Genomic DNA, 25328 nt, shown 5'->3' with positions numbered 1-25328 from the left:
CGTCATCAGCCATTGCATAAAAAAATTCGCACAAGATTCCTTGCAAGTATGTACCGGACACCACGCTTCTCCGAAGAATGACTATGGATAGCATAGCGAATACCGGCCTACTCCACTGGAATTATGATTATTTATGACATAGTGGGTACTCAGCAAGTGTGCTTGTACCACAGTTACCCAAGGAATGTTTAGAAAAGGCTCTGAAAGTCCGCTCTTCTAGCTTTAGCGGCGACTGTGGTGCGGCTTTGTGCAGGCCTGGCGTTTTTTTTCTTTTTTTCTGCGCTTCTGTGACCTTGTGCTTAACGCTCTTTGTTGTCATATCCCTTACACTGCCAGCCGTATAGTTACTTGAGCTCGCTACGCACCGTCAGATAACTGGAAAAGTGCGATGCGGAACAATTGTGAAAATTGCCTCACTTGCTCGTCAGAAATTGCGTGTTTGCAAAACCTAAAAATCGCACAAGCCACATGTGACCGCTATATTACTACGGCAGCTGATAGAAGGAGAGAGAAAAAGAAAGACCGATCTGCTGAAAAAGCCTGCAAAGGTAAGCGGTTCAGCTGTAACGTACTGGTTTAACGGACCTGAAAGGTGATGTCTTAGAGTGATGCAGCGGTAACCACCCCTCTTCCAAGCTTTCAAGATTGCAATTGTTCCCACTGCATCCGGTACGGAGATGTGCAACTGGGTAATAGCGATATTTAAGTCATTGTTCATGAAATACTCTCAAGCGCTTTTTTTTGTTTTCCTAAGTGGAACGTGTTTAAGGGAGCCCTGCAATACTTTTTGAGCATGATCAGAAAACACTGCCGATAGGTATATAGTCGAGGCTCCTGGGAACATGTGAGCTAAACATTACAGTGTAGCACGCGGCCTGGAATTTATAGTTAATTTTCAAATTTAGTTATAAATCGCTCGTTCACAATTGTCTCGACAAATCATGCCAAATACAGAAAATGACCCCCTCAATATGAAATCCACTGGCTTATTTCAGAAATATGAGATGCATAGTTACCACGGCCGCCGCTAGATGTCATGACTAACGTGCCAATGCTCACGCTGAAAGTAAGCTGTGCGTTCGAGGAAAATAATAAGAAAAGAAAAGAATGGGAAGCGCTGAAGTTCACGACGAGCGCTGACGAAAGGCCGCATCATGTCGACCCGTTGTCATCACCCTCCCTGCGTAGCTTTAAGCACACTCGCTGGTAAATAAAGAGAGAGAGAAAGAAGGCGCTTAAAGCGTGCGACGAATTCCTATAACTCTGTTCGTATTTAGAAGTATTCGAAAAAAAAATCAGCCGTCGATTCGTGAGGCAATAAGCTTTTTCATTCGATCATTACATTTTGAGTTGTTGCAGGGCCTCAGAGCCCGTTTTGGTAAATAACCCAGACCCAATGGCGACCACGCACCAAAAGGTTTGGGTGTTCAGATTGCACACCTTGATTCTAAGAAGACAGAGCTGATAGAAACTGCTGGGGCGGGAGCGCACAAATAAAGTTTTCAGACGATTCATTTCCGCACTAATGGATCATTTAAAAGTGCGAACGCCTGCAAGGCTTTACAGGAAAAGGGCTTTGCAAGAAGACCTTTATGAGGCGTGGCCCGAGGCACAGGGCTTCACGTGATGTGCTGCTTCTGCTACAATAAAATAAGAAAAGCATGGCCGGCCTATTTGTCAGCTAATTTAGACGAAAGAATGCATCTTTGCATTGCTTCTTGCTAGGAGACTCGGTGCTTTAAAGGGGCCCTGCAACACTTTTTGAGCATAGTCAGAAAACCCTGCTGATCTGTAGTAGACGCTCCCGACAACACGCGAGCCAAATATTATAGCACAGCCCGAGGCCTGGAATCCACAATAAATTATCAAAGTCAGCTGAAAATTGCTTTCTCTTCTCTCGACAAATCACGTTATGTGCCCGAAATTCCCACGTGAACGACGCATTTATCAGCCATTGGCCGATTCGAACATGACACGCTTGCTCGTTACGGAGATCACCGCGGGAGGCCGTTACTTGAAAATCCATGTGCGTGTGATCACAATGACAAAGCTGCGCATTCAAAAAAAAAAGACAAAAAAAAGTTCTCAAGGTCGCGAAGTGCGCGTGATGTTTTTCTGTGGCCCTGCCGTCCCTCCCTGCTTAGCTTCCAGCGCTTGCGTCGGTATGAGAGAAGAGAGAATGCAATTGTAGCATGCGATAAACCTTTGTAACTCCACTCGCTGTGGACGGATTCTTAAAACTTTTGCGGCGTTGCATTCGTGATTTTGGGACATTAAACCCCACAAATCAATCAATCAATCAATCAATCATTGCATTCGTGAGGCAATAAGCTCTTCCACTGAATTCATTCCATGGTTACATGAATAAGTGTTTCGGGGCCCCTTTAAGGCAGATGAAACGCGTGTACGCACACGGAGACGCCACGTGCATTACTTTGCTGCCCTGCAGCTTAAAATTAACATATTGTTGTACGATAGAACAAACTAGTGGCCGGCCGCCTTTGTTAAATATGCAGAATAGCAATTGGCTGGTAGGTATTTTTACATAAACAATGCTTGAGTAAGAACCGTTTCTTGCGAATACGAACCAGTATATTCTTACACCGTATAGTCAACGAACGTTCGAGATAGCTGTAATTGAATGCTATAACTTGGTTCGGTGTAAGTTATCGCACCATGCAGTTCCTGAAAACCTGTATTTAAAAGGACACTTTTGTGATAAAATGTACGTCGATTAAGCATCGACAAAGGAACTATGAACATAAATACATTTAGTGGGTTCATTTAGAAATCGTCACAAAAGTGTACTATGCTGGTCAATGTTTTATAACTTCTAAACTAGATAGAACTAATTTACTACTTAAATAAATACAACCAGTATCAGTGTTTTACCGGGCACATCACGCCGTCCAATTGAGAAAGTGCTACTAGAATCTCCGGACTCGAACAACAGTCATGGGCAGTCTAACGGACCCGCTACGCAGCAGAATGTTGGTCTTTCTGTTCCGACGTGAGAGCGGCTCGCAACGTGCTAAAGCGCGTCCCGAAGAACCAAATAAAATCCATCCATCCATCCATCCATCCGTTCGTCCGTCCGTCCGTCCCGTCCGTCCGTCCATTCATCCGTCCGTCCGTCCGTCCATCCGTCCGTCCGTCCGTCCGTCCATCCATCCATCCGTCCGTCCATCCATCCATCCGTCCATCCGTCCATCCGTCCGTCCATACGTCCGCCCATCCGTCCATCCGTCCGACCATCCGTCCATCCGTCCGACCATCCGTCCGACCATCCGTCCGACCATCCGTCCGATTATCCGTCCGACCATCCATCTATCCATTCATCCATATACATCAAATTCGCATCACATAGTGAAATAAAGAGCGAGAAAGACCAAGGACAGCGCTATATGGATCACTTGAAAGCATTCATAATGGATGTATACTCTCATTTTGCATCAAAGTCAGATATAGTTTTTGACTTTAGAAGAAAGCTTGGTCATTATAGTATCATTCATGCATTGATGCCCAAAGGACTTGATGATTAACCCAGGTGGATTAATTGCAGTTTTTGCTCCATCGCAATGGAGGGAAGGAATAATATATGACAGTAGGTGTCCATTTGGAGCTTATTTATACGTTAAATATAAATCTTTACGTTCGACATTTAAGTGAAAGGCGGTACGTGCGATGGACATCAATTGCGAGCACTTGTTGAAACTGCACATCCGAAGTCCTCTCTCTAAAACTTGACAGAACATTCACGACTAACAGACTATGCGACATTCATAAACGTAACGAGCCTCAAAATGAGATAAGTAACACGGGTATATGGATACCCTTGCGAACACGCAATGAGTAATACTTATAGCCCGAAACGAAACTGCGAAACGCATTCCGAAATATTTATCGATAGAAACAGAAAGTCTGCCAGGGGCTTCCAGCGAGGGCCGGGTGAAAGTGCGGTGCTTGATCGCGGAAGATGCTGGATAAATGCTTAGATTTTGCAGGTGCTTGGCACGCACGCCCTGGATTGCTTCGCCTTCGTATAAGCACGATATGCATGCGTAAGTTTGTGAAGTGCCTTGGTATATGCGGATATCGGTGCGAGCAGAAGGACGAAAGTACAAAGCTCGAAGGCAAGCAGGCGCCTGCTTTGCAGGAAGCGCATTCACTGCGGCACGTACCGGATTGGTGTGGATTACACCATCGCGTGTATGACTGCGAGCAACAGTCGCGCTTCCGATGGCATGTACAGGCACGTATGTACAGGGCCTATAAAGGGTGTCTTTTTACGTCCGCTCTGCAATTTTCCCCCTTTTGTAACTGCACATACTAGAACTACATTGACTGACAGTGCGTCCGCATTGAGCGTATACGCTGAATTTTGTTTTTATATGCATGCAATACTAAAGATGAGACATATAAAACTATCGCGTAATATTGCCGACATTCTAGCGCCCACAGTAACTGCCTTTGGCTAAGGATATGCATGTGCACATTTTTGCGCGTAATTAATGAAGTTACGTTAATCAACTTCTAAATAATTTATCTTAGGTGGCTTAAGCTAGGCTTGAATCCGCACTCGATGTTATCTGGCTCAGTACAGAAAGTTTCGTCAAGAACGTTTCTTAAAAGGTTCGAAGGTTATCAGAAGGCGAAATTGACGCGGATAAAGTCGCGTATGACGCCTCTATCGCCGCCCTGCATTTCATCACGACGCCATCGTCAATACCTGCACGGCCCCGTAGGGCCTTGCGGTTCACCTTCGCAATTTTTTTTTCTGTCAGCGGCCACGGAATGTCTTGATGTTTAGGTGGCGCGCTCAATGCACACCATTATTCCGTCGTGTATTCCGTCTGTGACTCAGACAGATTTTAGGCGGCAGGCGTTCGACGCTGTACCACTTTCAAGCTTGCTGTCGAGGAAAAAAAAAGTAATAAAAGCCAATAATGATAACAAATATTGCTACACCTTCTCGTGGAACGATGCCATTGGTAATGGTGGCAACGTACCGAAAAGCACGAGAAGTGGTGGTGTTGATGGCATAAACACTCGTTCCTTTTTTTTTTGAAAGTTTCGCTTTCCGATAGCCTTCGAATGTGAAGCACTTCATGCTCGATCAATGAACGCCTCAGCGCTCTCCGCGGTTGTACTTATTAAGCAGCACGCAAAACGCAACAACTGAACACATGCAAGCGAAACGGACATAAAACGAGCTCTTGCCCCGTGTCCTGTCTACCTGTGTCTACCTCTGCAGCTTTCCTGTACGACCTGATTTACAAGTAGGCATCTGTTCCAAATCATCTACCTTTTTATACTCCACCCAGATTACTGGCGAGGATGAGCTCAGGAGTACTACTACGGTTATGTCTAACCGAAAAAAAACCTCTCCTCGATCAATTGTACTCCTTTCCTTAAATTTTTAGCCATTTAATATCAGTAATTGTAACGTTAATTGTCATCACTTGGTTAATTTTACACGAGGCTACGAAAATTACACTTAGTGAAAGCCTATTAAACCCAAACAAGGTATAGGGGACATTATTTGTTGTTCTAAACTGAATGTACGAATAGTGTTATAAAAACACTACATTTGTGGAAATTCATTAAGGCTGTGGTTTCACTCCCCGCAATCAACACGTTATTTTTTCGTCCATTTTGATTTATTTTAATTTATTCCACAGATACTACACTACAGTTTAATCTACAAGTTTTCTCTCCTCTGCCTTCTTTGACTTGATCGCATGCTGGCTTCATTAGACTGTGTCTAACGAAGAAACCAGTTTCTGATACATTCCCTCTTTTTTTTTTTTGTGCAGCTATAAAAACTACCCTTTGGACACTCTCATGTCAACAGTTCTAATTTGAAAAAGTTGCCGCAGCTAACAAACAATAACTCGGGGCTAATTATGTATACCGTATTCGAGTTGCACGCTCGGCAAAATTGAGCGGGGGATCTTAGGGCTCAAGTTCGTGGAAACACTCGTCCGCCACAATTCGCTAAAGAGAACCCCACCCGCCACCTTCGTCTGTTGGTTATGGTGCTTGAGTGCTGACCCCAAGGTCACGGGATGCAATCCCGTCTCCGACGGCCGCATTTTCGAGGAAGGGCCAATCAGAAAAAGAAGTTATTGAGCAGGCGCACCTGGGCGCTTTTGGTTCAAGTCAAGGCACACAAAAGCTTTTGTATATACACTACCACTAGTTAAGAAATAAAAAAAAGCACGTTGAAGCCCTTTCTGATCAGTAGCAAAGGTGACCGACTTAGATGAATGAAGGAAAGGAGTGTGAACTTAAAGGCTCTTTTTCGTTGTTAGACCAAATAATAATGAGAAGCAATCTGTGTCTAACATTACTATTGTGTCTAATATAGAAAACGAGTCCTTAAATATACACTCAATTCTTTCATATGTGTAACACACGCTTCACCTGCCCTGTGTTACACATATCGAGCGTCTCGTTCTGGCAGACTTGATGTCTTGAGGTGATATGCGAAGGATCACTGATCAGCTGCCAGCTTTTAATGGGATCACGGGTTACGTGACAACTACAGGCAAAAAGAGTGTTCCTAACTCGCCGAAATGGCAACAGGCAGCGCTGACTGAGGCTTCCCCGTTCGAATGCACATAATTATACACCCTATAAAGTGAACGGGAGGAAGACCGCCACCGTAGCTCAGTGGAGAGCATCGGACCCGTTATTCGAAGTTTGCACGTTCAGATTCTACATATACCGGTAGCTGGTTATCTTTTCATCCACTTTTCTCCCTATTCAGACTACGATCACTTCCCATAACATCCCCTATACTTCTCTTGGTATCATGGTCTGTTTGTTTTCATTATTATTGGGACTAATAGAAAGCAACACCTACAAGGAGTCCCTTTTTGTATGATGCTTGGAATCTTCAAGAGCAAAAAAAATTAAACACTGAATGAAAAAATAAGCCTATTCGCCTCCAATAGACTATAGCACAATAAACTAGTAAAGAGTGAACCACGCAATCTCAGCAGCCGTGGCCTGAGTAAAAAGAGTGACATTTTTGAAACAAACGTTGACTCTTTCACCCTGGCGACGTCCTTCGAACGCGCGTTTTCTTGCTCCAAGAACTTGTAATCGTGATGGCATTATTGCATTACATGTACGGTACTTCGTTTGGGCAACGAAAAACATTTTGAGGAGTGTACACGCTAATGACCTTGTGGGGAGTGGGCCATCTTGAAGCTATAGGGCATGAGGGCGCTTCTTATGCACCTCAACTTGATGTATTCTTGCTGCACACTTCCTTCTTCTTGAGGTGCTTTTGCCATGTTGCTCCCTGCATGCCCTCACTGAATGGCAAAATCTTGACGCGGGCCGCACGCATCCACGCTTCTCGGCACGCCGAGAAATGAACGCTTCACTGCCCGTGTCCCCATTTTCCGCAGCCAGTCGCGCGCACTTGGCACAGGAATCCCGCATAATTGGAAATCGTGCGCGAGAATTACGCAAGAACTTCCCCTCACTAAATGCATGCCGTTCACTCGTCGAACGTGTCCGTGCTGTGCACGGCGTTCGCGCGTCGAATTTCGGCGGGTGGGAACCCTCCCGAGATGACCCATGGGTGAGAGAACGGACGCGTTTATCCACGAACCACGAATCATGACACGAAAGAAGAACAGTTAGGCCAGCGCAGACGACATACCGGCACATTTAATCTAGACTCGCTTCCAAAGAACAATACAACGGCGTTGTAAAAACCGGAGGCGTGTAGGCCCATGAAAACACGATTCCCGATGGCGGCGTGAGATAAAACATCCGTGGCAATAATATGACCGAAATGACGAGGACACCCCAAGAAACGAGTCTTGTTTTTTTTTTTTTGCGCTTGAAGTATCCTCGTCATGAGCGACCTTTGTTCTAGAGGGCTGCCCTGCCGTGGAGGAAAAAGCTGCCGGACTGGGTTCTCCTATATGTACATACGCTATATAATGCACACGTGGCCATAGGCTTGTCGCGCGCACACAGCGTACGACGTACGAGACCCCATACGCAGCCAGCTGGATCGATGTGACGCTGACCACATCGACTGCACTGCAGTCTGGGTGCTTAAGCTACTTAAGGGCTACACACAGCGCAGACCTTAAGTAGCTTGTCAGCGCCGCCTCCTTTCACCTCGTTTCGTTGCCGCTGTGTCTTATCGTCGCCATTGAGTTTGCTTCCAACCTCGAGACTTCCGCCTATGCGGTCCCGCAAGCTTCCGCCTTGTCTCGTGTATAGCTACTTCGCTTCGTATACGACGGCTGCCTCCCTGCTGACAGCCACAAGCGACGGTGTGACAGACGCGGAAGGCAGCCTGTCGCGTCGACTGTCACCCCTCACACGCTCCGCGTCTCCCGTTTGAAGAGTTTGATACAGCGTTCTCGAGCACAAGTGAATGTCTTGGAAGTGGTTATTATTGGACACTCTCGGCTGGATTGTCTCGGAAGTGGGTTATATGGACACTCTCGGCTGGATTTCACCGCCGGCGTCGGCGGCAGCGTCGTCGGCACTCGCCGTATATGTATACGTACCTATATATATGTAAACGCAAGAAAGAAAAATACGTATCTATATATATGTAAACGCAAGAAAGAAAAATAATCCGAAAAAACACTCCAGCACGCGGAATCGAACATGGGACCTGTGAATTGTGAGTGCGAGGCGTTCACCACTGAGCCACAACCAAGCACCTCCTGCAATGTTCAAACGGCAGGCTATATAAATTTACCACTTACAGCTGCTGACGGGAATCTCGAGGGGGGGGGGACTATCGTGTTTTCAACATCACCAGCAAGATAGCGCAATGAGCGTGCGTCACCACATCATCACGATGTGGTGGCGCACGCCCTCATTTCTCACGCGTACTTTGCGCCGTGGAGAGGAGGAGGAGTGGACGTTGACTCGCGCACCTTTATCTCGTTGTGGGGGAGGGGGATCGTACATTTTGGCTGGTCTTTAGCTTTCAATTGGACCGGTTTTATTGCAGTTACCGGGTGCACAGAGGTCACTGCAATCGTTGCACAATCTCCGTTTATGAAAAGGGCGCGTTTTTCAGACACAGAGAAGTAACAACTGAGACGCTTGTTTGCGTTCCTTTGTACTTGTGAGTACGTTTCGTGCGTCATTTGTGCGTGATAAACGCGGGGCACGTTTCGGTCTGCATGCCATTCTGCGCGTGACCCAATTTTTTGCTATTGCGTTCATTGCTTCGCCTTTGCGGCAAAAGCTACGACTTTTAGGGACGAAGCTCCTAAAGGCTTGGGTCTGTCCATCCGTTGTACGTATGTACGTATGTACGTTGTACGTATGTACGTTGTACGTATGTACGTGACCACCTATAGTTTCATGTTTGCCAACTGCCCACTACTTCGTCCTTGCAACCATCCCACTACACCCCATCACCGACCCACCGCTTCAGCGACCATAAAGCAAAAAGTGTTATAAGTAGCCAATAAGAAATGCAAGATGTTCGTGTACTTGTATCAAAGTGCGCATTGAAAAACCATAAAATCTCCAACCATATTTATTCCTTGTTTGCACGGGACTGCCTAAAGCTCCACCTTTGCAAACTGCCCACTATTTTGTCCTGCCAAACATCCCACTATGCCCCATCACTGATCCCCCTCACAGACCATACAGACGTTATAATGAAGCATGAAGAAAAGCGACGTATAGTTACCACTTACAATAATATAAATTATTGTATAAATATATACAGTGTTTGTCACATCTTTCATGATGCAGTGGGCGATATTTGCAGATGGTTCTAGGTTTAGCGATGAAACCCTTCAGCGCTTCGCCCCACTCATCATATTTCACTGCATGGCTATGCTGTGATTTTTTTAAAAGTGATTGAATTGATGGCACGCCACCTAGGTTTACCAACACATTAAACACTGTGACGTGCGCGTAGACGAAAAGGAATAAATATATGACACACACTTCTCCCGCGACGTGATGATTGGGCAACAAACTGGTCATGGAAAAATACGCTGCCAATTTCGGGAACTATTGAAAATAATATTCGCTCCAACCAGAAGACGCCGACGTGCTGCCGAGCTCCCGATAATGAGATTGGTGACTGGCGGCGATTGTCTTCGTCGTATTCTAATTACTGGAGGCTTGGGGAACGACTTGACGTAATATAAGGGCAGTTTCCGATATCAAATTCATATCTTTTATTTACTCGAGCTGTCAGTGCATTTTTTGTGCACGTAAGTCAAAATAAAGGTTATCCATGAGCAAAGCGGATACCACATTAATCTCCAGTTCCCACTGCTGGTTAAAAAGAATGATCACGTTGATATGTGGGGCTTAACATTCCGAAACCACCATATGATTATGAGAGATGCCAAGAATGATCATGTCACCATCCCAAGAAACACTGTTTGGTATAGTGTAATGGGAATATAATCATGCTATCTGCCCCGCCGCGGTGGTCTAGTGGCTAAGGTACTCGGCTGCTGACCCGCAGGTCGCGGGTTCAAATCCCGGCTGCGGCGGCTGCATTTCCGATGGAGGCGGAAACGTTGTAGGCCCGTGTGCTCAGATTTGGGTGCACGTTAAAGAACCCCAGGTGGTCGAAATTTCCGGAGCCCTCCACTACAGCGTCTCTCATAATCATATGGTGGTTTTGGTACGTTAAACCCCACAAATCAATCAATCAATCATGCTATCTGCATTTAAACGGCCCACATTCTAACCACATTACCTTGGAGCAGCAGAAAAACAATCCACAATGATTTCCGTTCCGCTCAGTCATGGCTCTTATAAACATTTATTTGTAATAAGTATATAGATGACAGGGCACACATCGTATGCTTCGTGTTCTGGGGCTATGTTTCAATAACAGCGCGCGGATCACATAGGAGTTGAGGTTCATATAATTGCTGATTCCAAGAAGAAACAAAATACCGCGCACATCTTCCGATATTAACATACACAATCGCGTCGATATGAGTGCGAGGATAATGAAATTGTCGAACAAAATAAGCAAGTTAAAAACAATCTAGCAAAAATATTTGAATTTTTTTTTTCCATACGCGAAGTATAGGCTGAAGCACAAGTGCGCGTTTGATAGCGCGCCTTCCCTTGATCTGGATTTTATTATCCTTCGCTTTTCTATGCATTACGCACCGGTACGGTTTCTGTTACCAGACGTAAGTATGCGTTCTGTAGAGAAACATACAGCAATATTTGTAATACTGGGTCACAACTTCAAACAAATCTTTATTTACCTCCACAAAATGAATATTAACTTTTATAAACATTTTGCACAAACATTTGTTCTGTGCGTGTCATTAGCAACTATGGCCACTGTTTGTTGAATTTTTTTATAGTGCTGCTACAGTGCTTCAATGTGGCGTAAATATATGTCATGAATGCAATATTTTTTTATGATCTCTGAGTTTGTTTACCGGGTGCTTCTGCAAAAGGGAGTAAATATATAACACACACTCTCCTCATCGCGAGATAATTGGGCCACAAACAGGTAATGGAAGAATACGCTGTCAATTTCGCGTGGCCCAACACCTTTATCATTATATTTTGTATTGATGGGAAGATAAACATTATCGATGAAAGACACCTTATTTGAGCAGGCAACAGGTGTTTCGAGCATTCCTATGATACATTTATTTTGTTCACGTGCCTTACAACGTTACATGTGCATAAAATTTAGAAACAGCTTCTGAGTAAATAACACACCTGAAAGTAAATAAAAATGAACTGTTTTTTCTTCTGGTAAAAAACATCACGTCGTCGAACTTTAATAAAGCAACAGTGAAGACATCAGTTAATTTTCGGCATTTTTAAAAATATTTTGGGAGGTTAGGCGCTATCACATGCCCGTTATATAATATCCCAATACCGGGGTCTTTAAGGTGTTAAAATGAAGTGAAGTTTAGAAAGGGAAAGAAAAGAACCACGAATTTGTGTGGTTGTCTTCATACAAATGAGTGGTATTCTTCTTTCCCTTTCTTGACCCTTCCGCCACCTTGCGGGTTTCCGCAGAACTCATTTGCAATACGAAATTCAACGGCGGTCCACGAGGTTCGGTGTGCCTCAAGGATACGAACTTATTTTCGCTTTAAATACTTACAGCATAAGCTTTTCTTAACACCCAAACGTACATGGTATACATCACACTGAAGGCCATTGAAGGTGGCCGAGCGAACCAGTCGAGACAGCTGTTGCAGGAAACTGTTCAATATAAACAGGATAGAGTGGCCTATTTTTGCTGACTTGAGACGACCCCAAAATGTTAATTCATTCATTCATTCATTCATTAATTTTTTTCACAGAAAAGCAGTATTTGCTGAAGCTTTCCTACTCTATATATACAGGTATTCGTGAGAGCTGATGACAGCCAGTCATGATGTCCACAAGTTCTGCAGTTTGTTGTCACATGAGGTAGTGCTCAAAAGGTAACTCACGACATTGCTCTATTTTATTCAAATGCAAGAATGCACGCCAACCTTCTTGGTACTTGCGGAAGTCAAAAATGAAAACAATGTAGTTTTTAGTTTCGCTAAATGCTGTGCTCTAGCTAGTTTTAAGCAAGTACATTAGGATTAATGTATTTTTAGTAATTTTCAGTACCCGCCCTCAATAAGTGAAGCTAAGAAAAAGTGCTCGCATTCTGTAATAAAGTGGTAGACAAACGTCTATCACTTTCAATATTTAACTTTTTTTCATCATATATATAGGGTCTCTCTGAGCATATTCACTTGGCTGCATGCCTTTCTCCAAGTACAGCTTAAATCAATGTACGATTCAAATCCGAATTTACCTTACATCACTCTTGCAGTGAAAGATTACGTATACACACACACTTCTGTGAGAAAGATCACGACACACAATGAACCAGTTTATCACAATGTCCTCAGCCGATTCTGAATATTGGACCTTTGACAGTATACACACTTTCGGGCAACTTGCGAGCATCATGCAAATAACTTGATCATGCTGTGATAATCGTTAGATATATGCCTGAAGACCGCTTGTTTTGTTTACAAACACCCAAAATATCAAGTAGAAATTCCGATTTCTCGAGTACACCGCACAAATTAATGTTTACTGTTTTTATCACATGCAGCACGGTTACGGGGCACGAGAAATATGCGGTTACTTGCAGCTGGCATAATGACATATCATGCGCTTAGTCGCTATGTTACAATAGAAAACCTAAGGACAGAGAACAACATAACCAGTCTGTAATAATGAAAGAGTGGTTGTTTGATCTTTGAATTCCGCCATTACACAAGAAATTGATAGACTTATACCTCGCGCAGTGTGCCAGAAACCAGTACCACAAGGCAAAAAAAAAAAACAGAGCAAAATAGAAAGGGGTTTGTACTCGCAATCACAGAATACTCTCCCGAAGGGGGAATTTAATTTTGACCATAAAAATAAAAGGCTTTCGCTAAAAATTTTCTTAAGAAATTGTTTCAGCCACTCACGATGCAGGAGGTATCACTAGGAAAGCCGGCTGACGAATGAGAAAATGCGCTTAAGAAAATAGAGGTTTGGCGAATTCGGCCTCTTGTTATCAAACGCGGCACTAACTAAATACATCCCCCACTATCAAAGAACTTTTATGAATTCGACAATTGACGCGGCGAAGATAGAATTCACAGTTATTTGCTCTTAAGACTTGAGCGTGCGGAAGACAATATACGCCCGAACGAATTCCTCGCTTGATAGAGAGGGAATCGTTGCATCGATAAACATTTTTAGGTAGCTCGTTTTCATACTTGGCTGAATAGTACTTTATTTTTGAATAACTGTGCACAGTTGTTTTATGGTGTACCATAAAACGTCTATCCTTTTTGCGCATACAACAGCTCTGCCTTGTTGAAAAAGCACTGCCACATGGGCTCAGTGCAGGGCGAAGTGATCAATCTGTTCGCGTGCTAAAGCGGAGGGGCTCACCGCCTGCTCCCGTCGTATATGTAATGCTTACCGCACGGCGCCTTAACCTAAACATGGCGCACGCAGAAATTAGTTGAACAAATAAACGTCTCCTAGCTTACGTCAGCGTCACCATAAGAAAATCAATGCGGATGTTCTTTATCGTTTCGCATGCGCTCTTTGCGTTACTTGCGATTTCGTAAAATGACGATTTACCAGTGATATCTTGCTATACGAGAAATTCGGATTACCATATAGTATTCAACAGGCGGCGTGCTTTCCCGTGCTTTTATCAACAAATAGACAGTGCTGTAGTTTCGCGTGCATACGGGTATAGATATTAAGACGTCAACGTCAAGGCCATGTTGATCGGTGTAACCTGTAAAGCTCTTTAGACAAACAGGCTGGACAAAACGGTCCAAAATATTTCAGGCCTATTGTACTGCACCGATAATAATAATTATTGTTGGAGGTTTTACGGCCCCAAAATCACAATATAGGCACGAGGGACGCCGCATAGTGAAGGGCTTCGGAAATTTTGACCATCTGGCGTCGCATAACGTTCACGAGAACGCGCAGCAAGGGTCTCCAGCATTTCACCTCCATCTGAATGCGACTGCCGCGGCCAGGATCGTACCCGAAATTTTCGGGTCAGCATCGGGGTACCGTTACCGCTCCACCACAACCTTCACAGTGCGCCGAGGGAAAATTATAAAATTAGGTGCCATTCCGTGCCATGGAGCAAAAACCCATGACAGGTAAATGCGTGCAAATTTATTTCCAGGCGTGGTTGAAAGGCGTATTTGGATAAGTTGCATTCCTTGATAGTGATGCAACTGCAGGCGCTTGCAGAATAAGCCTCGCGGCGTAAGAATTGACGTACATACAGTGTGTACTGGCTCGATACGACTCCTGATTCGCCGATGTTAGCGCGACGACCCGTATCTCGATGACGCATGGCTACCAAAGGCGACAGCGCGCGCGTCTGAAGCAGGCTGGGCACACACAACGCTCTCGACTTTGTGCCCGATACGCACCGCCCACGGTAGGAAGCAGCAGCAGCGCTCGCGGTTTCGCTTTTTCGTGTGAATGACCCGGTTCTTCTCTTCGCCGGCCTTCCCTTTGTGCGCGACTCTCTCGCCTTTGTTCAGCTCACTTTCGTTTGACTTAGCCCGTCTCCTTTTTGTACTAACTGCTCGCTTTGTGCGACGCTTTCGGAGCTTTTTCACCGCCCACTTTATACACTTCCTCTTTCGATGGCACGTAGGACAGACATGACGGTTGCCATTTTGCCCCTGGGCACAGTAGTATAGCGACACGCATTGCTGGCGTGTGCGTGAATGTGCGCGTATCTCCCGCGTTCTACTGCGTGCGCGTGCTCGGCGGGCAGGCGGCCAAAATCGTGCCTCACTTATACGAGTTTCCTGCGATTTTCAATGAGCTTCGGTGGCGTAACCCTGCTGAAAATGATGTGATGGCCTCGAGCTGTCCGCCCAGTTCACTTTTTTGTCCGCGTTGTGCGCACTGTAACAAAGCTGCTGGCCGCGGCGTGCTGCAGCAGTACGTGGCGTGCGTTTTCCCTTCTATACCCTCCTTCACCCACTTCAATAATTTTTTATATTATTAACAAGGGGAAAACACACCAGGAATTGGGAAAGCATATTCAGCAAAAACAATATTAATATCCTTCCTAGGCTTGTTCACGATCTTTGCGTTGTTGGGAAGTCCACTCGTTCACATAAGCTTTTTTTTTCGTTACGCGCACTTCACATACTACGACGAGTATATTATTTTACTCAGTCCATACGGACAACCTTATTACTGCTAGTATGACGTGGTTCTTGTTCATTAACATCATTACCGACGTCAGCGCATTCATTTAGCCGTGAGTCCACATCGTTGAAGCATCCCCGCCGCGGTGGTCTAGTGGCTAAGGTACTAGGCTGCTCACCCGCAGGTCACGGGATCAAATCCCGGCTGTGGCGGCTGCAATTTCCATGGAGGCGGAAATGTTGTATGCCCGTGTGCTCGGATTTGGGTGCTCGTTAAAGAACCCCAGGTGGTCGAAATTTCCGGAGCCCTCCGCTACGGCGTCTCTCATATTCATATGGTGGTTTTGGGACGTTAAGCCCCACATATCAATCAATCAACTCCCATAGCAATAAATAAATAAATAAAATACCGCCATAAAAGTAATGTTAGTTGGCGAGATTATTTCTTGCACGCGGCGGACGCACACCGATGGGGGCGAAATGAAAAAACGCTCGTGTGTCGTTTTCGGCAAGCAGAACATAACGGGACGTGATAAAAAAACTCCGACTGCCCATGCAACAAGCCTATTTGTGTGGTTGACAGCAAAATTTTCTAAAGGGACAGCTCTAATGTCGTTAATCTTACCAACATAAGTCCATCATTAGTGGATTAAATCAAGGTGAAAGTACCATTTAAATATCACACCATCGCGAATTGAAAGCCTAATTGTCGCACATTGGCTGGACGAAATTTCACGAAACGTCTTGTGTCAAGTTTCTGGCCCCATCAGCAGACAATGTGCTTCATTTTTACCGATTAGGAACTACGCAGCCCTTCATAGACTCCGTAAGCATTTATGACGTCATGGGGCTTGGTGCAGGAATTTCAAAGTGGCGTCACCCGCCACGTTTTCGTCCTGTGCGTTTCTCGCTTTCAAGGCACCTTCTCGCAGCGAGTGTGGTAATATGGGAATTGTGAAAGGGTCATTCACTTTCACAGCGCGTCAGGGGGAGACGAAAAGTTAAGTGGGCAGATGGGATTAGGAAGTCTGTGGATATAAATTGGCAGCAGCAAGCGCAGGATCGAGTTGACTGGTGGAAGATGGGACTGGCCTTTGTCCTGCAGTGGACGTAGTCAGGCTGCTGCTGCTGCTTATGATGATGATGAATTAACTAATAACAGAAAACCTGTTTATGCCTTTAGTGTCCCTTCAAACATCAGGCACGTCTTCCCTGGCAGCGCTCGTCACAAGGCATTAGCATATTCTGCACTGTACCCCAAGCGGGTCGAAACCATGGGCACAGTACTCGTGCACAGTGTCGGCTTCTGATGCCGGCCACAGGGCCGCTATAGTAGGAAAATAAAAACAAAGGGAGGAAGAGAGCGAGAGGAGGGGTCTGGTTCCCGACCGTGGCGGTCGGAGACCTGTTTTGAGGCGGTGAGTGCAGATGAGAAAGAGCGTAGTGGGGAGGGTACGGTGGTCGGCCGAGTCAACGGCCCTGACGCGCGGCCTGGCGTCGGTGCGGCCACACGCGGAAAGATGCAGCCGCTGACAAGACCCGCACTCACGCGCACGTTCGCTCAGCGCAGAGAACCTTCCGGAAAACCGTCCGCAGACTTGCATTGGCAGAGCCAATACTCTCGTGCTGCCGTTGTCAACCCGTGTTCCGGGTAGCGAGATCAGTATACAAGACACATGCATTCCGGAGCAGTTCCGTGGCCGCGGTCAATGTACACGCGCTATGGTCGTGTCAATCGCTAGTATCGTTCTAGTGCAGCTCGTGAGAAAAGGAAGTTGGAGGTTGGAATGCATTTGCACTAGGAGAGCGTTTGCCCGTTCTTCGACGGACATATGTCTCTGTCGCAGACATTTCCTTTCCGGAAGAGTCACAGCATCGTGTACACGCCGCCTATCATAACTGCAGGTGGCCGATTCAGCGATCAGATGTTCTATGCTCGTCTCTGTCGGGCACCGATTATCTCAAATTTCCTTAACAGCATGACCGTAGTTCAGGAACATTGCATTTGAAGTAATTTAGAGCCTGCGACTTGCCCATCCCGTTAAGTCCACAGTGCAAGTTGTAGGAAAGGTTGGCAGCCGTCATTTGCCTCAGCGAATTGACCGACTAATGAGCAGGTCGTATGGGAAGAGCTTTCAGAAAGAAGTACCAACTATGGATTACCGTAAAGTTTGTCGCAGAATGGCTTTATGTAACAGCGGCGTGTAGTCCTATTCCCGCAATGTCAGCGCTGTGAACGGCAGTGAGATCGCCTGGTAGCATGTCTTCGAGGCTTACATCTGAAGCGCGATTCCTACGTAGCCGTTTGGAGAGAAACAGCAGCGTGTTCAAAGTGATTTCCTGCTAATGCCGTGTAATCACCCAGTTAAGTGCATGAGAAGCGCTGCAGTATCCACTAAATTTTCAGAAGTGCTAGTGAGGCACTGCTTTGCTGCACACACTTTTTACGAAACCCCCTTTTTTTCAGGAGCATCCACGTGAACGTTGCAATAATAGTTTACCATCCTGCGCCTATCAAAATTGTTCTAGGCATATTAATTCCCATTACGTTTTTTCTTTTCTTTGAAAGCTTGGGCCTATCCCATCAAGTTACGATGAACCTACACAGCATCAAAGAACGAGTGAAATTGTTTGCGTTGAATATGTACAGTGCTCAACTTTCATGTCTATAACGATGGAGCGTCACGCGTGGAACAGCACGGGCGACATCTGCAGTCGCAAATGCGCCACATATGAGCATGCGCAGCGCTAATGATGTGCCTGCCTTGCAATACTGATCCCTGTTCATCACCACGGATGCAACAACCACTCTGACCATCGAAAGGGCACTGAATAATCAAGCGAAGAAACAAAAAAGCAAGAAAAAAAGACGAAGTAAAATCATTGTCGCTGTGATATGATATCACGGAGCGAGAATAAGTTTATAGTGTAGAAGTCGCCTATTTGGGCAATTGCTGTTTTTGTTTGTTTTCTTTCGGTTCTATAACGTTGACCGCGCTTCGACGGCCAAGTCATTGCGGCCACGGAGATAAAGAAGGATGGAAACTGCAAGGCAGGCACATCACTGGCGCCACGCATGCTCAGATGTGGCGTGTGTGCGACTGCAGATGTCGCTCGCGCTGTTCTGCGCGCAACGTTCTGACGTTATAGGCATGAGAGTTGAGCACCGTACCCATGTACTCAATGTCGGACAACCCAATCGTGGATATTATTGACGTGGTATAGCCAATTGCGCGACTTCGTTTTATCGCTCAGTTGTGTTTGCTTAGACGCAGCATGACTCCTCAAAAACACCTCTGAATTTCTCCGAACTTAGGCAAATGTGTGTAAATCCTATGCGATCAAAATGGCGTGCCCAATAAAAATAGCACGGTAGAAAGCTATTGTAGAAAGATTTTTACAGATGAAACCATCTGTAGGCAGAACACCGGGAAGATGGGGCGACTCTACCGATTAGGAAATTTTGGTGAGTTTCTGGAAATTTCAGCATTTAATAAAACCCAATACTTTCACCATATGAAACAGACGCTTAACATTTTCTCCATAGGCACACCTGAGTCATATGTCGAATAAGTATATGGCTTTATACATCCACTTTTTCGGCAGTGTTTCTCAAAAAGCTCGCAATTCCGCAATTACTTCTTGGTTCCTGTACACAAGTCAAATGATTGTGCACCTCCACAAGCCCAATAATTGCCAAAAAGGTAATATTTTGAGCATTAAAAGAGTCAAGTAGAAAGCGGGCCATTGCATGCGCGCTTCCAAACTTTACAAGTGTACATACCACAAAACAGAGCCGTCTTAAATGCGACAATGAAGTTCATTTTGCACTTGTTCAGCGTATTCCCGCTTGGAGAATTTGAAATAAAATTCTTTTCCCGATGGCTTTCGAAGTCAAGAACGCCCCATATGAACAAAATAGCACAAGAAGTTGCGCACCCCCTTTTTATAAGCACGTACTGTATTTATAAACAACTTGTTTCTCAACAAGCTCTGCATGAAGTAAGCGCAATGACGCTGAAGTTACTGAATAGAGAAACGACAAACTGTAGTGTACACTAAGAGGTTCAGAAGTATACTGCAATACTGGCTATAACTCGAGGACTGCCCCAAAAGGGAGAGAAAAAAGTGACAAATGATTTTGAACATAGAATGGGCAATCGCCATGCACGCGCGTGGTTCTAACTAAGATAAACTAGAGTCTGATTATGCGAGGGTGATTGTGATAACTGCGCATTCCCGATAATACGAATATTTTACATTCAACATTAATCTTAAGCCTATTCAAGTTATTTAAATCAATAAAGTTGTTTGAATGAGTAAAGTTATATCAATCAATCGACCTTAAGCTGACGACATTCTCAAGGACACGTGTAAAATCTAGTTCCATGTTCCTAAGGCCGGACATGCACTGCAACCTTGAGACTGAGACAGGAACTGATGCGAAATGTGTGACTGACTTCTTTTCTGACCATTAGTCTCGTCTTTATTATATTTTCGCACTGAACTTTGACTCCTACACTCATTCTAAGCATTTATAGAAGTAGAAAACAAAGTTTTTTCTTTCATAACTACCTGCGTTAATAAGGGACTTGCTCGCCCTGAGATTAATATATTGAGAACACAAAGCTTATCGAACCATGGTGAATCATTAAAGCTACGATGCGATCTGCACACTGCTTGGCAATCTAGGTATTAACGACGGGGAGGCCACTACACCACTCATACGCCGTAAGTGTCGACTTTCTTTATCTGCACTTGCTGAAGGGACAATCTCCTCCACTGCTTTTGTTGCGATAGCAAGTATACGAACACTCTCGGCTGGATTTCGCCGCCGCGGCGGCATCAACGTCGCCGTCACTCACCGTATACGTGCCTATATAAATGACTGCGCAAAAAAGAAAAATAATTCACAAAACGTCTCCATAGCACGGAATCGAACGTGGGATTTCTGTAGTGTGAGTGCGAGGCATTAACCACTGAGCCACGAAGAATCCTCTCCTTCGGTTACGCCTCGCATTAAAACCCCTGAGCCACGAAGGAACACCTCCTTTGGTTAACACGTAGCACTCACACTTCAAGGTCCCACGTTCGATACTCCGCGCTGAAGTATTTTTCTGAATTATTTTTCCTTCTTGCGTGTATATATATATATATATATATATATATATATATATATATATATATATATATATATATGGTGAGTGACGTCGTGCCATGTTCGATTTAGCGTGCCGGAGTTGTTTTCTGAATTATTTTTCTTTCTTGCGTTTCCATATACATGTATATGACGTCGGCGTCGCCGTCACTCTCCGCATATATATACGTATCTATATATATGAAAACGCAAGAAAGAAAAATATTTGTGAAAAAGACCCCAGCGGGCGGAATCGAACCTGGGATCTCTGCAGTGTGAGCACGAGGCGTTAACCACTGAGCCACGAAGGAACACCTCCTGCAACGCTCAAACGGCAAGCTACTTATATCTACTACTTACCACTGGTTACGGGTATCTCGGGGGGAACTGTCGTGTTTTCAGCATTACCAGCAAGATGTTGCAATGAGCGCGCGTCACTACATCGTCGCAATGCGGTCGCGCGCGCTCTTATCTCCCACGCGTACTTTGCCCTGTGGAGAGGAAGCTGGGTGGACGCTAACGCCCACGATTGTCTAGCGGTGCAGACAATCGTGCGTATCGGCTGGCCTTGGGCTTTCACCAGAATGATTCTGTTGTAATTACCGGGCCCAGAAAGGTCACTGCAATCGTTGCACAGCCTCCATTTACGAAAAAGGCGCGCTTTTCAGACACAGCGTAACAACTGAGACGCTTATTCGCGTTAATCTGTACCTGTGAGAACGTTTCGTGCGTTTTTTGTGCGTGGAAAACGCGGGGCTGATTTTGATCAGCCCCGCGTTTTGATCTGATTGCCATTCTGCGCGTGACCTTCCGATTCGTTGCTATTGCATTCATTGCTTCGCCTTTACGCAAATCTGTGATTTTTCGTTAGCCGCAATCTTCAATAAATGCAAATTTTTTTCTCAGATAATTTTCGCGCGATTCTTCTGATTTTGTGTTTAACATGATTTATTGATAGATATGGGTGCCTAGGAAGACCAACCCTGAAAATCCAGCACCGGAATCAATAATACCGTCGTTTTCGAAGCAATGATGTGCTGCTACAGTTTCAATTTCACCTTCAAAGTAGATATTATTTAAACAACATTCCAATGCCGCCGGTTTGACCCTTTTTGATCTTTCATGCATGAAAATGGCACCATCTGTTCCTTTCATATGATTAACATGATGGTGTGCCTCTCTCCGCCAAAAAAAGTCGCTAGCTTCGAAGCCGGCCGAATAGTCACCCCTGAAAAAAGAACCGAACGGGTCCCGGAACATGGTGTCAGTTTACAGTTTTTAAATTTCTAACTTCAGAAAGTTGGGACTATAAGTGGCTGGAGATCGAATATGCTCCCCTTTAAATAGTGTTGCATGAATATGTAGTTTTCAAACGAGAAATACATCGCTATATCAAGGATTTTGTTATACTGAAGTTAGTCATCTGGAGCCCTCCACTACAACGTCTCTCATAACATGGTGGTTTTGGCACGTTAAACCCTGCATATCTATCAGTCAAGTTAGTCATATCAGGGTTTAGGTATAATCGGAAATCTTGAAGACATTTTAAGCTCCCCTCACGCAGAAAGAAATGCACATAAGGCAGTAAGTGCACGTATGTATTCGGAACACTTATATCTTTGAAAGGGTGAAAGTAGCAAAAAGCGGTATTACAGGAATAGCGACAAAGAATTTTATGAACAGTAATAGTTCTCCTATTCGCCGAATGACAGAATTGGCTGCTAAATCGAGACTTCGGTTTTTGTAAAAATGGAAATCAACTTACTCATTATCTCCACACGCCATTTAGAGTATAACAAAGGAAAAGGGGAATACTAATTGACATAGCAGCGAATCATCACGGATATTACCTTCGTATGAAGAATGAGTGAAAGATGAGCACAAAGTTGAGCTATTTCACAAACTACAATTGCCAAGCTACACAACTACACAAGCTACAATTGCCTTGACAAGCGTTTCACGTGCACCATGCTATACGTTCTATAACCAGTCTTCTTTTTCTCAGAGTTTAGTTGCGAAAACTGCTGTTATACAAAAGTTGAGCAGCTTCGTGCGGTATTGTAGGAAGTTTTTCGAGACTGCGTTTTCACAAGTGGGCAAGCTCAGCGCCTGCACGCAAAATGCGAAATATAGCACAGGTCGAGTAACGCATATGTTGTTAATGGTGTGCACCCTCATTATCACATCACTTCCTCCATTATCACATCCTGCATTATCTTTCGAGTTGCGCTTGGTGGTTGATAGATTAAGCGGCAGTTATTGCTGACGTCGTTGATGAATTAAGGCCGTAGTTATTCCTGCGCTTCATGTTTCATAAGAGAGGGAAAAACGATAAACGAGCATCGCATAGCTAATATGCTTTGTGCGCTGCTGCCTAATACGGGGCACTGAAAATGTTGGCTCAGAATAAATGCTTTGGTTGTTTCGCCTACATAGCTAAACTCGTTCGCTAGTCAACTCGTACGCAGCGAGCATCCGAAGGCCGTGCAACTTCCTCAAATGAACGCTTCCAGACCGGTAAGAGCAGATAACACTAAGAAAACTAGAGGCTGAAAAATAAGTATGTTGAAACAGAGATATAATAAAAAATTAAAGAGAAAGAGAAAAAAAGGTACCACAGGTAAGTTAAACGGTAAGAGGTCATAGTCTCGGCTGATTCCGCGGTAGGTAAAGCGGCGTCAGAAGATGACGCTGATGCTGTTGGAGTTTCCGTTTTTATTTACGTAGGAATTTTTACAGGCTATTTTGAGGCAACCATACTCGAAACAAGATAAATGCTTTAGCGGTGCACTGACGAACGCTCTTACCTCGTGAAGTTCAATGAGGGTGAGCGAGGGGAACCTCAGCCTTAGGGCTCCGGAATGAAATTTTGTTCGACTTGCTGACCGATTTGTGTCTTATCTTTTTTTTTTGATCGCTTTGTTTTCCTCGGGCTTCATTTCCCCAAAAGAGTTCACATTCACGCTCGAAAACAACGACATTATTCTTTACGGAGCCAAACAAATCACGAACTTCATCCGTACTGCGTTTTATAGTGCGACTCTTGTAAGAACCTTCAAGATCACTTTCACAGCTTTGATCCCACGATCATGAAACAATGCAGAAGATCAGCGGTAAATGACAGCAAGCGTGAGACTTGAGCGGTCGTTCACACGTGCGCGGGCAACAGAGAGCTGGCCGTTGAACTGCCAGCTTCCTGTCGATCACATACGATTGCACATATTGTCACTCACCTGATCTCGTTGTCGATCTTGTAGCTGCTCTTGTAGAAACCTACGATGCCACCAACCAACGAGCCCCTGAACTTGAAATGCAGGCGGTAGAGACCCGCGGGACCAGGCTTGTCGGCGACAGGTACCACGAAGAACTCATTTAGGTCGTCTTCGAACGGTGGCCCCGTGCTCAGTGGGCTGCCGTCCTCAAACAGCACCTCGGTCTCATCGACAGTCAGCCGGAAGACATGAACGACGAAACGGTTCACAGGTCGCGTCGCGTTTACCATGATCCACACTTCGCCGTCGAACGTGTCCCTGCTCAGATGAGGCTCGAGCATCAGATCATACGCGAGCGGCACTACGTGCGCGGGTAGCCTGAAGTCCAGCTTCGGCTTGGGTGGCTCTACAGTGGTTGTCTGCAGCGGTGGCCTGGGCGTCGTCGTAGTCGACGGTGGCTGGGTCGTTCGGCGACTTGGAAAGTTGCCGCCGTCGTTGTTTACCCCGCGTCGTGGCGTCGCCCCCTGGCGCATGTGAGCGTCTCGCGTCTGCTGCTGGTGTCCCTTAAGGAAAGCAATGAGAAGACCGACAGAGCACAGCAGCAGCATGAGCACCACCAGGCCGCAGGCGGCCGTCGATCGCCGGTGGAACGTCTTGCTCATGGTGGAGCGGGCCGCCGAGTCCACCGCCACGGACCCTCCTGCACGTGCGGTGGCATCTGTGGCTTTGAAAACGGTACCGCCGCCGCGCCTAGGCGCCATGCAAACTGGTTTCAGCTCGAGGCGCTTTGATTCAGCGCCATCTGTCGGTGCCGCATCGCACATTTCGTGCGCCGTCGGCCGACTAGCGCGGCGCTCAGCTGAGCGGGCAAAAAGAAAGCTGTCAGGAGACAAAGACAGCCGGTCCACTTGTGGAGCGGTCGGCGCTGGCTGCTCCTCTTTGTCCACACTCAGCGGCGCTGTCCTGAAGGATGATGACGCCGCGAGTCGGCGGCGGAGAACGCGCGCCCGAGTATTTAGTATCGAGGGCGCCTCTCCCACCGCTTCTCGGACGTCTTTCCCGAGCGCTAAGGGAAGAAACGCCTCCGGTTACGCGTGCGCTGCCGCGATCACAGTGCTGCCCCTCGGCGATCACCGAGGAAAAGACGCGATTCGAGGTTGCCTGCCGAGAACAGCCTAAACCGGCGCGGTGACGCGTCGCGCGGACGTAGAACAATGCAGGGGCGTGCACAGTGCCGTGCGCGAAGCCTGTTATGTAAGCGGGTCAGGACACTAATTGGAC

General features: G+C 45.7%; 1 protein-coding gene across 1 annotated transcript in view; it reads right to left on the bottom strand.

Moving 5' to 3' along the window:
- LOC119162266 (uncharacterized) overlaps positions 1-25092 on the bottom strand; it is a 245562-nt gene extending 220470 nt beyond the window's left edge. The window contains exon 1 of the mRNA XM_075878950.1: positions 24069-25092. Within this exon, the coding sequence (XP_075735065.1) occupies positions 24069-24871 (803 nt within the window). The 5' untranslated portion in view covers positions 24872-25092. The remainder of the gene's footprint in view (positions 1-24068) is intronic.
- Between the last annotated feature and the right edge of the window lie 236 nt (positions 25093-25328).

Source organism: Rhipicephalus microplus, chromosome X, assembly GCF_043290135.1.
Source record: "Rhipicephalus microplus isolate Deutch F79 chromosome X, USDA_Rmic, whole genome shotgun sequence".
NCBI lineage: Eukaryota > Metazoa > Arthropoda > Arachnida > Ixodida > Ixodidae > Rhipicephalus > Rhipicephalus microplus.
Note: the sequence above shows the minus strand (reverse complement) of the source record. Positions and strands in the feature narration are given on the sequence as shown.